The sequence below is a fragment of the Peromyscus leucopus genome, chromosome 19 (genome assembly GCF_004664715.2).
Source record: "Peromyscus leucopus breed LL Stock chromosome 19, UCI_PerLeu_2.1, whole genome shotgun sequence".
NCBI classification, from domain to species: Eukaryota; Metazoa; Chordata; class Mammalia; order Rodentia; family Cricetidae; genus Peromyscus; species Peromyscus leucopus.
In genome coordinates this window covers 74,194,734-74,210,545 of record NC_051079.1, presented here as the reverse complement: position 1 = coordinate 74,210,545, position 15,812 = coordinate 74,194,734, and the positions used below count along the sequence as shown (strand labels likewise).

Genomic DNA, 15,812 nt, shown 5'->3' with positions numbered 1-15,812 from the left:
AGATTACTCACTTCTTGCCCGCGGTTCTGAGGCTTCACTCGAGAATTCTAAACAGTGATCTCTGTCCTTTACAAAATACACAACCCTGTTGGGTCAATGAGCTATTTGAACTTACTTTTTTGAGTATCGTGAGATTGTCTTTACAAAAGAGTTCTGGCAAGAAAAATAAAGGGAAAATGTATTGGCATTATTGTCTTCTACAAACACAATGAGAACCCAAACTTCAGTGGTGTTGATATGCACAGTTTGATAAGTTTCTCTGTTACTGTAGCCATTGCAATATTTCTAGTAGAGATACAATAAAGCACTTTTATGCTTTCCACCTGTGAAACTAAATCGTCCTTTTTAAAGAAAATGGTTTTGTGGAAACAACTGTGATGCAAATACCTGACTGGTGATGATATATAGACTTATTTTATAAGATGGCTTTGTACACCGTGTCTTTCATGGGGAGATGTAATAAATTCAATAGTTTAAAGATGAGCTCCGAAGTGAGGATCTAAGATTGAAATTTCAGATCACAATTTATCTGCTATATGTCCTTGTCCATAGCAATCATTTTAAGCCTTACTGTCTGCTCTTCAGAGTGGTATCAGTAGGGATTGCAGGAAAGATAACCACACAGTACTCAGTACAGTGTCAATCTAAACGTTTGTCATCAGCCCTAGACAACATCAGTCTGGAGACCTGGTCATAGGGTCCGAGTTTTCTCACAAATGTTAAGGAAGGGATTCTGCAGTTTCCACTATAGAAACTTCAGGTTACAGTTTTAGCTCAGAGACCCAAACACACTACATGAACAACTTGGGAAAACATTTCACATATCCTTCTGCAGAACTTCATTTTGTTTATATTTATATTTCAGAGACAGTTGAAATAGGAACAACAGAGACAAAAAGTCATGTCTGGACCACAAAACATCATGAAATATTTCTGAGGTTTTAAAGTGGGGCAATTACTCCAATTTGAATTGAGTTAAAATAAAGCCACATTTCTTTATCTATCTCCTTGTAAGGGAATTCCCAGAGGTCTCCCTATGAAGCTTTTTGCATTCTAATTATCCAAGGGCTTAAATCACAGCAGCAGCACCATCTATTGGGGAGGGTTTTTTGTTGTTGCTTGTTTATTTTTTTAATGTGTTTTGTTTTGTTTTTTTTACTTGACACAAAAGTTTCTGCATTTCTGAAAGAAAATATAACAAAATAAACGAGATCACTTCAATCTTCCACCAAGATAAGGAGAAAATTGTTTTTGTAATAATTTCTATTAATTAGCATACTCAGCAATTGGTAAGAATCATAAGTGAAAACTGCATGGCACCACCCACTGTGCAGCGGGGCATATTTCGAGGCACTAAGAATGTTAAAAAGTAATGGGCCTTTGGGAAGACTAAGTTCCCTTAATTATCACAGCTTAATGAATACATGCCTTTTGGCTGCTAATGACAAGGGAGATGTGGCAATTTCTCTTTAAGACCAGCCCCTTGTCATTCTTTTGCGACAAGGTAATTCAGATGCAAGGGACGAAGGGTAGATTAGGCTGGGATCCACTGATCATAACTCTGTATTGGATTTACAACACCAGATGGCCTAATTATTCTCAACAGTTCTCAATCTCTGTCTGTCAGGGAGACCAGATGTAATTTCTACCTTCTGGTGAAATACATTCCTAAGACTGAAAGCAAGAAGTAAAATGTGAAAACACAAGCCCAATAACAGATAAATTCAGTAGATGTGAATCTATAAACATGTGCTAAAAGCTCCTGGGCCATCAATTTCTACTGTCAAAGGTCTATATAGCTCAAAGTCACAGAAGACACTTTAACAGTGGGTAGATACCGAATATACATGTTGTTTACGTCTACATGTTCACGTGCACACACATATGTGTGTGCATCATAACACACAATTAAACACTGGGTTCATGCTTTGAACAGTGTCCTTGGCCTCATGTTCACCTTCCCTTTAGTCTTAAAATCAGACTTTGGGATCTAAGCACACCACAGTTTCTTATTCTCTGCATGCTGATCAGTTGTGGGTCACTACCTACTTTGAAAGAAATTTATCCGGTGAGGATTGAGAGATGCACTGGACTATTGGTACAAAGGTAACTTGGAGGCAGTTTATCACTATGTCCAAATAGCAGAATAACAACATTAGGTTCCCCTTTGTGGCCTATGACCAAGTCACCCCGTGTTTTGGGCCCAATATCTGTGTCGGGTATGAGTTCCATCCTGTGAAGCACGCCTTACATGTGACACCCCATGCACAAATGAGCAGCACCAATTAACTCACTGGGTTTAAAAATAGCATCAGGTTGGGAGCCGAAAGAGGTAAGGGGGACAGGAGAGAACATGGGAGGGGGGGAGTAGGCGTGGACTTGAGCAAAACACTTCATGTACATGTGTGAAATTCTTAAACACCAAACCTTTATAAAGGTATTCATTGATTAAACTGATATCTTGTAAAAAGTATTGAAGATCTAGGGAAGATCTTCAGTTCAGTTCTGGTAAGACAGACTTCAAATCATGCCTCCTTGTCACCTAGCTGAAGATCTATTTCGAAGGACTTGACTAGCTTTAGCATAAAATTTCTATTTTTTTTTATTTTTTTCCTTCCCCAAATTAGAAGACAAGAAGGAAGAACAGGGCATTACATTAAATGCCTCTTAAATTTTTACCTTCTTGTTGTAAAGCAGCAACCATTCCCTGTACTTCTAACTGTGGTGCTGTGGAGATTATCAAAGGAACCCCGTTCAGCTCTGGGTTTGTAAAGGTCCCATCTTGCTCACCATGGGGTGGAGAGGCAGTCAAGGAGTTTGTAGCTGGGAGATCAGATCTACACTAAAGTCATTGTCTACATAACATTCTCTTCTTCATATGTAAAAAACATGTAAACTACATTATTCACTTCTGTGAACACAGTTTCTGTGGTCCCTCACACTTCTGCCCTCTCTCCCCATTTTAGCATCTGTTAAGTCCTCCATTCTGATTGTGGGCTCTGTTGTCCACAATGAGTGAGTGTCTGTTTTCCTCTCCTCTCCTATCTGCGTCTTTCTGGCCCTGGGGTAATAACTGGTAAATACTGGGGTATGATAAAGAAAATAACTACACCCTATTCCTTAACAACACGATCGTTCCTATGAATGATACCATTTTTCTTGCCAATTGGCAAGCTTCACCATGACATCCAGACATGGTCTTAGGAGCACAAAAAGACAACACCATTGCATTTTCACGATCTAACTATCATTTTCAGTAGTAAACCACTTTCGGGAAGTGTGGTACTTATAATCTCACAGTTATAGGTAGTGAAAATAGTAATTAAAAGACAAATGTTTGATCGAACACACAAGCCTAGCTTGGATATTTAAAATCCTTATAAAGCTACTGCAATGGATGTATTTTAGAAGTAATTTTAATTAATTAACTTAGTTACAGTTACAATAATTTTATTATGTCTATTAGTGTGTTTCATAATAAAGATGTATCCAGAATCACAATAAATGTTCATTTCTTAATCATTACATAAAGAATTTAAAGGGCATCCTATATCCCAGGGCACTCTGATGGTTAAAGAAATTGGTGTCAATAGTAGTTCAGCATTCCAAAGTGTTGGCAACAACCGTGTCTCCTCGAAACTGACATTCAATCTAACACGGTAATGGGCTGTCCTGAAGCATGGGATGGAACAGTCTTAAAGACCAAGGCATGGCTGTTCAGGCTGCAAGATAGTCCTGCCTCATTAGTAAGAAGCTTCCATTTGCTAGACTAGCTGGAGTTCAATGCAGCATTCTAACCCTGGGGAGTCCTGCTGTAGGCACTAAAAAGAGGGAATGAAGATTTCTTTTCCGAATTAAGTTGTCAAGTAGCTCATTTATGCTGCACACTGAGTGCATGTGGGCGAACTGATGAAGATGATGACATATGAGTCCGCAGACATGTAAATGATGCCAGAGATAGAGAGACACAGCACAGCCCACTTAGGGAGATGGAACATAACTTCTGTTATCCACAGGAGGTAAAATCATGTGGCTTTTGCCCTTAAAATTTGCAAGTGATCCTACTGGGTTTGGAAATGTAAGAGAACCTCATTTCCTGAACATTCATATTTTGATATAATATTAGCATATAGACCCAGAGAGGATGTGATAAGTTTGCTTGAAGTTTTTTTTTTTTTTTTTTTTTCTCTCTGAATCTTTTAAGTCTTATTACATGAAGTTTATGTTTTGGAAAAAAGAGCTGTGGACACTGACTCTGCCCAGTTATACCATGAATAGCTGTGATACAAAGTAGTATTTATATAAATATGTACATGTATGTATGTATATATATATGTGTGTGTGTGTGTGTGTGTGTGTGTGTGTGTGCTATGTTTTGTTTTTTAATTGTTGGTCTCCATCAGCAAAGCAGTAAACATTACTTTTTGGTGAATTTTGTTTACAAAAAATGTTTAAAATGAAAAGCTGATCAACAGTCTTAATTAATGTTTATGGTTCATCAGCTTACAGTATGTCAGAGAAGAGTTATGGAACACAGGAAAATAGAAGTTTCAAACCAATATAACAACAATTGGGTGTTAACTTACTTTAGGGTATTTAATGTAATTCCTCATTAAATGCTAAGAAAAGTAACATTAAAATTCTCCAGAGAATTTAAAGGGTTTGTCCTTAAATTAAAATAAAATTTATGTCCTATTTTAGTAGTAATATCAAGATAAAGAAATTTTTGCATAGCCAAGGCAAAAGGGGAAAACTCATTGCAATCTATACTTAATATTCTGCTACATTTTACAGGTACTTCCATGAGATGAGAAAGATCACCTTTTAGAATAACTCAGTGTACCCTGCTTCTATATTTACACCATCTTACAAAAAGCAGAAGTTTTTTAATTCATGTCCGTATTTGGACTAATTTCTATATTATTCTTATGCTGTAGGAATTTAAACACACATTAACTATTTTATTAACAGCAACATCATCTTATCACAGTATTTGTTTCTTTATAATCAATAAAAAATATTATAAAAAATAATAATAGAGTGGAAAATATAGTCACATAACTGACAGGATATTCTTTGCTCCTTTTGCTACAGTGGAAACATGATGCAGCAACCCTGCTTTGTTTTGCTTGTAGAAGATAATTTGTCAGATATTTTTCTTACATATTCCTACATCCCAGGAAAATACAGATAATCCATATATTTTTATTATATCATCACTAAAATAAAGTGTATGTTACTGTGTTCAAAGGCAAAGGTATCTATGCTACATAACAGTCACTGAGTATGTGACCACTGTGGTTTCTAGGATATTAAGAAAACGTGACAGGCAACTCAAATTTCAGCAAAGGCCTTGTTTTGTGTTACATATTGTAAAATTCTTCTGAAGTTCGATATAAGTTGAGTTAGCTAAGTCTTTTTTTTCAAACAAGTAAATAAATCTACAAAATCTCTATACATGGATGAGTTTTTATTCTAGTATTCAGTAGCTGTTTCCTTCACCAACTTTGATAGGAGGAGGTATAGAAAGTACACATCATAAAAATGTAGATGATCTATGCCATACACGAAAGTTTAACAAAAATACTAGGGTACAAAAATGTCTCAGGAATCACAGATGGTAAATACAATCTTTCAGGATCTAGAGTTCATGAGGGTTGTATGTCAACTGAGAATATATTTTAAGACAGGAGCATTTCCTGAAAAGCATTTGCAGCTTAAGAAAGCTAACATTTATCAGAAAGAAAGCTAACATTTAAAAGGTGTATGTTGGATATGCTGATGTTATCTATGCTGCTTTTATAAGAATATCATCAATATATGTTTTATAAAATTTGGCAGTACATACTAGAAGATGAGGGTCAGCATGGACCACGAGGGACGGCCAAACAACAGAACTGAGAAGGCAAATAGACTCAGATGCGTAGATTTTTATATTATCTTGTCCCTAAAAGATTAAATTGAGGAAAACTTCAACAGAACATTACAGCTTTAGCAGTCTTTTTAGAGTTTTGAAAATGCACTTCCATGCACAATCATCTTCCTGTCAGATATTTAAGTGATCTTTATAACGGCACATTGAAAAATATCCTTTTATGAAAACACTCTCCCAGCTGTAAACTCCCACCTATTACCCCCATGCTCTCCCTTCATTCTCAAGAACTTCTGAGAGGTTATCTCAACAGCCTTGTGGGGTGGACTGACTATATGGAGTCTGAGTATTGACTCTGCAGATATGAACACTGAGGGTAGGAACCAGGAGTGTTGAGCTCTTTCTAGAAATGTTAGACCATTCTTCTCAATCCAAACAACAACAACAAAACAAACAAACAAAATAACACATCTTAACTTTTGATCTGACTTATATGTTTCTTCTGGGACAAGTCTGCCAGTGTCACATCTCTTAAGGATATTACAAGCAAACTGAATTTTCAGCAGAGGTATTGTTTTGAATGGTGTATTTTACAACTCTTCTGATATTCAATATAACTTGATTTAGCTAAGTTTTATTTCTCAAGCAAGTAATAAATCTACATAATTTCTATATGGGTGTGGCACAGGCCGATGCTGCGATGGGTAGAATGCCTCCCACCAGGAGGGCTACGTACTAATGTACCGTCTGGCATTTGCATTGCAGGAAAAGAAAGAAGGCTAAGAGGACAACCATCAGGAGGAAGTTGATTTTCTAACAGAAAATAAACTCCTGAAATACATTTATATTGGTTAATTTAATAACTTATTTATGAGACAGTACTACCCAGTGGCAATCTGTACACGATAAAGATATAAATACAATGAAATATGGGCATTATGTATTATTAAAGGATGTAAATATTAATAGCAAGGACTCCTACATCTTCCAATCTCTGCAGTGTAAGACTGTCTTCAGATGAGGTTTTCTTTCTTGTTTTAAAGTGAGCATGAAGTTAAGGAAATGAGGGAAAGAGAATTAAAATATCTAAGAATAACAAAACACGAGGGACACATACTCCATCTGCCTTCTGTTTTTGTCCCCAGCATCCATAAACATAGCTCACACTTAGAAATATGTTTTCAAGCCAGAGTCAGAGTACCCCAAATGCTTTGTGGTCGATTTCCCCTCCTCACCAGACAACATCATTTTAATAGAATAAAGCTTCTTATCCTAATTCCTTGTTCACGTTAGGACAGAAAAGCTGAGGACTTTAATTCAACTATCACTATACAATGTTTCCTGCACTTGACCTTTGACCATGAAATTCATTCTCACATACAAGTTGAAAACAACTGAGCCTTCTCAAATGTTCGAATCTTTGATATTACTAGTTACCTCTTAAGCCTTAATTTTGTCTTTTAGCTCTCTCCTCCAAAATATTACTCTTTGAAAAAATACGTAAGTATAAACTGAATATATATCTAAGTGAGCAATACACCCCCAGAGACCTATAGCTGCATCAGTAGTGTGTGTGTGTGTGTGTGTGTGTGTGTGTGTGTGTGTGTCCTTTATAAAGAAATCACAACATAAATTTAACATCCTCAGTTCCTTGGTACTTATCCTATACCTCCCCATCATTTTGAGAGAGACGATGAGGAGGGACTAGAGCAAGACAGACATCAAACCCGTTTATTCTGAATCTTAAATTATGAGTTTTATAGTCAATATTTTGGTTACATTGTTACACAAAGGACAAATTGACATCCAGTTTGAGGTCTCATCTTTGATTGCTTTGGGATTAGTGACATTTCCTTGGCGCACACATACTGCACCAGGTCTCTCAGCTGCAACTGAATAGTGTTGTTGCAGGAGATGCCAAAACAAGCAGGGTTTGAAAAACCACTGGTGGGGTACAGCAGCCAGTACCTTCAATGGCTGTGACTTCCAGTCCAGGTGGCTTCTGGCCAGGTGTTCATCCACAGAGTGTCAACACATCCCTCTCCATGACAGATCAAAGGAAGGTCTCCAGGAAGAGGCGCTGCTGGTCCTGTTTCTTTGAAGCATCTGGTCATTGTGTGGTCACTCAGAGGCAGATCTAAGTCACCACTGAGACACATCAGGAGGAAAAGCAAAGGGGGGATTGGGTCACCTCAGCTCCACTTTTAAGGGATTCATGACCAATGGGGAAGGCCAGGCTCTTAAAGGATCCCAGAGTATAAATTAAAAAATAAATAAATAAATAAAATCCTGGTTGCAAATCTGAAGATGCATTTGAGAGAGACTCCAGGGAAGAACATGCAGAATGGTCTATCTGCTGTCCTTACTTTGAAAGAAGGACTTCTTCCCCCACCCCCTGGTTTCCTCTCATTCAAAACAAAGTATGCAGATTTTGTTTTGTTTTGTTTGATCTCATACAAGTACTGAACATAAGTTTTGTTGTTGTTGTTTTCTCTCCAGGACCCCAGCATGAAAACTAAGTAGGTTTGAGGCAGGCGTGAAACCTGAGGAAGGAAAAGGAAGCTTCCAGAGGAAAACAGAAAATCACTGACAATACAAAACAAAAGCTGCAGTTCACTCGTGCAGGATAAAGCACTTTTGACAGGTCCCCAGTGCCCAGCTCCCTCCCCATCCTCCCAGGACCCCAGGGGTAAGCTACAGAATGAAAATGAAGCCGTTCTTTTTCTTAAGGCTATACACACACACAGAACACAAGTCAGGGACTCTCTGGCAGGTGGTTCTTTGCTGGGCTCTTGCGTTGAGCCCTGACTGCAGCGTGCAATCCATCTGAGGGTCAGCAGCATCTATGTCATCAGGACAAGGAAGGATACAACGTACAAACCATAGAAGGTAAGTCAGTGGTTCCAACAATAAAATCCGATATTGACTTTACAATCACAGGTACAAATTGCTCAAATCGATAATTTCATTTCTCCTTAAGACCTTGTCGTCTAAAACTAATTAGAGGCCAGGTTCCCGAGGAATTGTCAATAGTCAAAGAAAATACTGGAGCTTTAGAAGAAGATCATTCTTCTACGGCAACAATCTGATGGAGGTCAGCCCAAGCCATCCTATTCAGACAAGTTCAAGGTGTTACAGAGGGCAGATCCCTGGTTCCTGATCCAAACCTTCCCACTGTCAGGGTGGCTGCATGTCTATAGAGGAAACACCAAGAAGCCCGAGAATGTGGAGTATTTCCAGCCTCCCATGAGGTTTCCTCTCTCCAGTTTGAGATGAACTTTGTCTTCTCTTTCCATAAGCAACAGAACACCATTGCTGGCTGCTTCCCTGGTTACATCCTGGTCTCCTGCGAACGCGGAGATCACCGGGTAGCCATTCTGCATTAAACTGACCTACAAAGGCAGAGAGGAAGGCTAAGCAGATCAGAGACCACCTCCTTCCCACACCCTGTTCTCTTCCTCCCCTAAGGACTGTCACCTCCATCTAACTTTTGGAGCCCACATCCCTGGAACCTGGAAGACAGGATTTCCAGATGGCTCAGAGCCCAACCCCCCATTTACCAAGCATCCAAGGGCACATCTTTCACACTGACTCACCTGGATTGTTTGTCTGTTGTACACTTTGACCACGTGAAAGCTGAAGCTATAGATCCCCTTTCGTGGTGCTACAAATATACTGGAGGCCAGGTCGAAGTGGTTGCCGATGTTTACTAAAACCTGAAAAAGAAGAGGGAACAGCACACCTCAACAGACTTGCGTTTTCTCCATACTTCCAGGTAACCACCAATGATAGCTGGCTTGTTGGTATGGAGGACAGGTGCCACTAAGTCCACAGTGTGACTCAACAATGCCAGCAGCAGTGAGTACCAAATCAAAAACATCCAGGGGCAGAAATGTACGCCAAAGGTATTCTCATGGTTTCCAATTAATGAAGACTTTGGGAGTATATTTTAATTGCACCTTCAAATAGTCTATGTAAGTTTTGTATGATGATACACAGGGAATGGAGAGAGATGGGAGACAGTCAAGCTAAGAAGAAACCTGTAAATTCAGCCTACTTTTTTTTTTTAGGGGGAGGGTCATAGGGAGTTCAACCCGAGGCTGTGTTTAATAATTAAAACTTCACATGGAATGGAGAGAGGAAAGGTGGTGGAGTGCAGACCAGTCCACTCCATGAGCTCACTTAAGAGGAAGTAAGAAAATGGCTTCTATGAGGTTTTGATGTCCAGGATCTTCCAACTTCTAGCAGTATACATGAGGTGCTTTATAGAGAGTGTTGGATGAGGACGAGTTTGGCAACAAACACTGGCTGCCCTGTTCAACTTCATTCTCCTCTTAGCAGTACTCACTCTCTTGGCTGAGTGTTGGGAGCAAGTAAAAAAGCTTGAACAAACAAAGAGGATTGAACTGGTAGCCTGGACACTCCTAGTCCAAACTAAAGAAATTCCACAGCAGGTGAGATTAAGAACACAATTAGCTACTAGCAGAGGATTATGTGGCCCTGCTGGTAGTTTTCCTCAAATAAAAGAGGAATAAGAGTTGCGGGTTACAGCAGAATATGAAGAGAATCAAGCTCCTCACCTCACTCCTGTTCTGTTCAAAATAGAATCTGGCTACTTTGTCCACATCCTGTTCCCATCTCTCCTCCTGCAAAACCCCAAGTTCCTTAAAATAACAAAATGACCCGCTGGCTGGTGTTTTATGCTTACAGAACAAACAGGTAGGAGCACCAGAACCCTGGATTGTCTTTTGCCTGATCAGAAAGTAAAGCTCCACTGCCCTGTCCGTTACTTTTTACAGGACCGTATAGGCTACACAAACTCCCAATGCACAGTGAATTACTGCAGGTAACCGCTGCCGGCATGGCTTGGGGAACACTGCATCTTCATCATGCTGTGAGCACCACTTCAGCCCACTCCTGGGCAGGTGTCTCACATGCACACCCACTTTGCTCAGATGTTGAGGACAAAGCACCTCGCCTCTGATGTCTGTGCTCAGTCACGGGAGAAGGAAGCACTCCTGTGTGCACGCCCTTTGAGTTGCCTGCACTCCCCTCTCCACCTCACCCCTCCATGTGGATTTTAAATTCTGGAAACATGTAAATTCAAGGCTTTATGTGAATGAAAAGACACCCAGCCAGACCCTGAGCAGAGGGCCTCCCTCGCTTACTATCTCCCTCATTTACAGCCAGGAACCAGGCAAAGTTAATTTGTCTGTAAAAGCAAGATTCCTATTATGATTTGACCCTGTATCGGAATTTTCCTGACAACTCTAGAAATCAGTGGATCTGAAAAGACTGTGAGTATTATCTGTAGGACACCATAATTGAAAAAAATATAAGTGAAGTAATAATGGATAGAGAAGAATATGAGTTATATTTATGCTTATATTATGCTGTCTTATTTGGAAACAATGAAATGAAATATGTTTGCTTATTAAAGCCACTTCCCTAAACCCTCAAATGCATGACTTTTAAAATGAATACAACAGTCTAAAAAGAAATCAAGTGTGTGCATTGGCTATAAATGGGTTTAGAAGCTGGCTCCTGGACAGAGGGAAAGCCAGTAGATAGTAACTCCATCTGTGTCTAGTGATATTTCAGGACTCCATTTTACACAAAGCCCTTTGGCAAGAGCATTAGCTGATTAGAAAAAGTATGAAAACCACTCTCATCTTTTCAATTTCTGAAGACTGATAGGAATTACAAGAAGAGAGTACACAGAAAGGTCACCACCCAGAGAAAAATTTACATATCCATTTCCCTAATCCTTGGTTGATTGGCCCAGAGGCCAGAAATTAAGAAGCTTAAAGCCACTTAAATCATGGGCCTTTGTCTTGTTAAATGTATAGTCATGCTATGCATTTATATTTGAACATGCTATATGGACATTCTGCAAAAGTTTCATTTCCTGTGCATAGCAGATACATGGCCACTTTGTTTTGGTATATAAGCAGAGCACAAACTGCTGCCTTCCCCATCCTTCCCACTTATTTTCTTGAAAATTAACATCTTGTCACTGAATCCCACAATATAGGCAATAGGTTCAGCCCTCTGTCAGACTCCTCTTTGAATGAGAAACTCTCTTACATGCAGCATCTTTAAGAGGAACCCCTCTCCCCAGATGTCTGAAGATTGGTCACCATAAACACTGCCTTGCCCTCAGCAAACGGGAAAGAACACTAGGTTTTCTTTCGGGGATATGTATTTCCTATCATCAGCTTTACCAGACCCATGGAAAGCCTGGGGAGCCTTACAGGGCTCTCAGTAATCCTTGCCAAGAGAGCTGGTGTTTAAAAACAAACTCTACGGTGTGTTCAAGGGGGACGCCAGGAAAGCAGAGTAATAAAAGAAGCCATGTAAGGGCAAGGCAGATGTGGGGAAAACCAGCCTGGCGTTCCGCCTGGAGATGTAGGGAGCCCTAGTTAGCTGGGCACACCGGCCGGTTCTCCACTCCTCCGCAGGCGAGCAGGTCAGCCTAACCTGGTCGAAGTAGATGGTCATGGTACGGTTGCTCATCTCTGACGGCTCATGGTTGGTGCTCCTAGTAGCGGAGAAGGCCACCTTGGCACTGCCTGAGCGCACAGATATGCCCAGGGAAGAGGTGACGGCGCCGTCCCCCGATGGGCTGGAGTCGCACACCACCAGGCACTTGCCCTCTAGCACGATGGGCTCCGTGTCGTTCTGAGCCCTCACAGGGCAGCAGGCGGGGAGCAGCAGCAACAACAGGGCCAGCGCCGCCCCCAAGCTGGAGCCAAAGTCGGCTGGCTCACGCAGCGCCCCCCGGCGCCCGGGCATGTTCAGCGGTGGCCCTCGGGGGTCCCGGCCAGGCGCGGGCATCTGGGCTGGGGGGCGCCCGGAGGACGCCAAGGCCGGCCGGAGCCGAAGAGATGCCCGGGTGCGCACAGGAACACGCAGGACGGGAGCAGGAGCCTTGTCTAGGCTGGATCCTCGGCTGGCTGAGATGGTCAAGGCCAAATGATTCTCAGAAGGAAGGCACCAGCGGACCTGTCAGGGCAAAGAACCCAAATCCTTAGGCAGGAAGGTGTGCTTAGGTGGGCAAGTGGCTGGTGCTCTCTAGCCCCTTCGGGATGGCCATCCCCTTGTTCCCCCAAAGTTATTTCCATTCCAGATGTAGCATAATGGATCCGAGGAAGCTCTGTCGCACCAGTCAGCAAGTCCAAACAGATTCCTGAATCGTGCGCGGAACCTGGGGTTCTGGGCTAAGATTCTGTAGGACCTTGTAAAAAGGGTTGGGGACCTCTAAGACGGCGTCATCACCGTCGCCCCCTGCCTACTCATTCCAACACAACTAGAGGAATTAAATGCAGTCAAAGGAAAAAAATGACGCCTCATAAGCTTAATTTCAGTGGCTTTCTGGACAGCCGCAAAAAAGAAAATCTTCCTCTCCCCGCCTTTCCCCGTTTTCCTCTATTTTTCTACTCAGGAAGTAATTTTTAAACACTCCTTATCGGATAAAAAGAATCTACCCCCATCCCCAAAGGGGAAAAAAAAAAAAACCCCAGAAAGCTCCTTGGGCGGATGAGATTAAAAAGAAAAAGGAAAGCACAGGAACAGAGAAAGGCGGGATGGGGGTTGGTGAGGAGCGAAATTCTAACACCCACTTCCAATGTCCCTGCAGCCGCTGGCGAGCCCCCTAGGAGAGCCTGGTGGAGTCCTCTCTCTGGCAAAGACAAGAGCCGATTCCAGCACAGAATCCCAGGATTTTACTCATTTGCAGGCTCTTGTCTCTGCACCCCACTCCCTTTCTTCTGTACCTTTCTGCTAACTTACGCGGGTTGGCACTTTTAGCCGGTCCCCTCTTCTTCAGCTAACCCAGAGAGGCCATTCCAATACCCAGCCCAGGAACACAGACAGAAAGAGCCCTCCCCTCGCCGCCCACGCTCTCCGAGCAACTCTTCCAGTGTTCTTTCTAAGAAAAGAGAAGTTGGGTTTCAATAAATATCCTGTCTGCAGCTCCTTCACAAAGGATAGCGGACCACCTCCCACCCCCAACTCCGCCGCCGGCCGACTCTCCTCTCTTGAACCCCCAGGACTCACATTACTCAAGGTTCTGGTGAAGCATTACAAAAAGGCAACTAGCAACCTGATCCCGGAGCTCAGGGATGGGGTGGGTTACCTGGAACATCCATGATGGGCGAGCACCGAGGTCCGCGAAGTTGGTTTGCTCAGAGAAAATGAGGCAAGAGGGAGGAGGACACCTCGGAGCTCGACCCTTCTCCCAGAGCTTGGCCAATAACCGCGCCGCCCCGCCCTGCCTCCTCTCCTCCGGGTCCGCTCGGGCTCCGCAAGCACACCACGCCCCGGCCCCACGCGCCCAGGGGGAGCCCCACGTCGCTCAGCGCACCGCGGTGCCTGGAACCCACACGCTTCCCGCTCTGCAGAGCCGCGCCGAGCCCGGGAACCGCACCGCTGCGCGCGGCCTGCCTCTTCCGAGTCCCGTGTACTCCAGCAGCCCGCGCGCCCTCCGCGCACCTCACTGACAGGATCCCTGGGTCCCCCTGCCTCTCCCCCAGACTCCAGAGGGCACAGCCCGGCGCTGCCAGCTACCGACTCCCCGCTTCTTTCGTCCTAGAATCCACAGCCCCTTCCCTCGGACTCCCTCCACGCACCTTGCCAAGCCCGGGTCCGGCTCTCACCTAGACACCCAGCGCAGTCTTCCTAGGTGCCTTCTTAAAACTAGGCGCCCCCGGGTCTTCTTCCAGATTCCTTTTCTTTTCCAAAGTCCCTCCAAGTCTTAATCCTGAACGGAGTGGCCACTTTCATAATTAAAGGGGGTGGGGGAACGGACGTTTGAAAAAAAAAAGAAAGAAAGAAAAAAAAGTATTTTTTTTTTTTTTAAGGGAGGAAAAAGCTTGGTAATTTAATGGTTTTAGAACTGCAATTCCAAATCTCCGCTTGTGAAACGTCAGCTTTTGGCGCAGATTAAAGAAGCGCTTCCTCGCCCGGGTTTATGTGTCTGCTTCTCTGAACCCCGGGGCTTGTGGAGCGCGGTGCCAACGCGCGTATTTATTAAAACGCAGTCTCTGGGCTCTGAAGACCCGGGGAGACACGCGGGGTTCCGAGCTGCGCCTGGAGAGCCGCGAGATGCGCAAGCACGGACGAGGGGCGCCACCTACGGGCGCTAAAGGCTCCCGGCCGCGGGCTGCAAACTAACCTACCGAGTGTGGAGGAGTACACAGGACAAAGGTGAGGCTGGAGGATTGTTTTCCTTCACCCCAGCCCCTAAAACAGCCGTGGGGGCGGCTGCTCAAATGGAACAAGCTTGTCTTTAAATATTCTTTCACCTTGCAATTTACAGTAGCCATGTTTATGCTTTTAACTCTTTACCCCTCTAACGTGTAACTCTGCCAAGAAGATGTATGCGGAAGTGGGTTTATCATGGGCTATTACAGCCCCCATAGTATTTGCGAAAACCTTTGGGCTGGGTAATACACATCGACATTGAGCAAAGGCAAGGTGGCTTTTTAATGTGGACTCTATAATCTGATTTTTTAAAAAGCATCATTACAAATATGTTTGCTCTGTCTTGGATAGTATGCCTTTCTGACAGGCCAATGAGCAGACCGGGGTGGGGTGGGGGGGTTCCCAAATCAGTCCATGTAGTTCATTAGAGCATAGCATGTGCCTGTGTTATTCCTCCAGACATCACCACATCCTTCTCTCTCGCCTTTGAAGATTTCAGTCGCTCTGCTTCTGCTTTATGAGACCTATCTTCTCAGATAGGAGATGTTGAAGACCCGTGTTGTCGGTTCTTTCATGGCTGTTGTAGGCTGGAAGGCCTATGCATTGAAGATGCTGTGCATGTCCAATCAGTCCAATAAAAAAAGGGGGAGGGCCTCAATGAAATCCACAGCATAGGTTTAGTTGAGACCACAGGTTTCCCATGGGTATCAGGGTAATGGTTGAAAGAGCCTCAGAG

General features: G+C 43.0%; 1 protein-coding gene across 4 annotated transcripts; it reads right to left on the bottom strand.

Annotated features, from left to right (window-relative positions):
* Positions 1-5,455: 5,455 nt before the first annotated feature.
* Positions 5,456-15,022, bottom strand: Cbln2 (cerebellin 2 precursor). Of its 4 annotated transcripts, none has more exons than XM_028873857.2 (4): positions 14,503-15,022; positions 12,353-12,877; positions 9,469-9,588; positions 5,456-9,264 (listed from the first exon to the last, which is right to left on the bottom strand). In XM_028873857.2, the coding sequence occupies exons 2-4, from the start codon at positions 12,707-12,709 to the stop codon at positions 9,067-9,069; spliced, it is 675 nt and encodes a 224-aa protein (XP_028729690.1). In that variant the 5' UTR covers positions 12,710-12,877; positions 14,503-15,022; the 3' UTR covers positions 5,456-9,066. The 4 variants fall into 4 exon arrangements, with proteins under 4 accessions (XP_028729690.1, XP_028729691.1, XP_028729688.1 ...); XM_028873858.2 differs by having other exon boundaries at positions 14,530-15,022; XM_028873855.2 differs by lacking the exon at positions 14,503-15,022 and adding an exon at positions 14,010-14,121.
* Between the last annotated feature and the right edge of the window lie 790 nt (positions 15,023-15,812).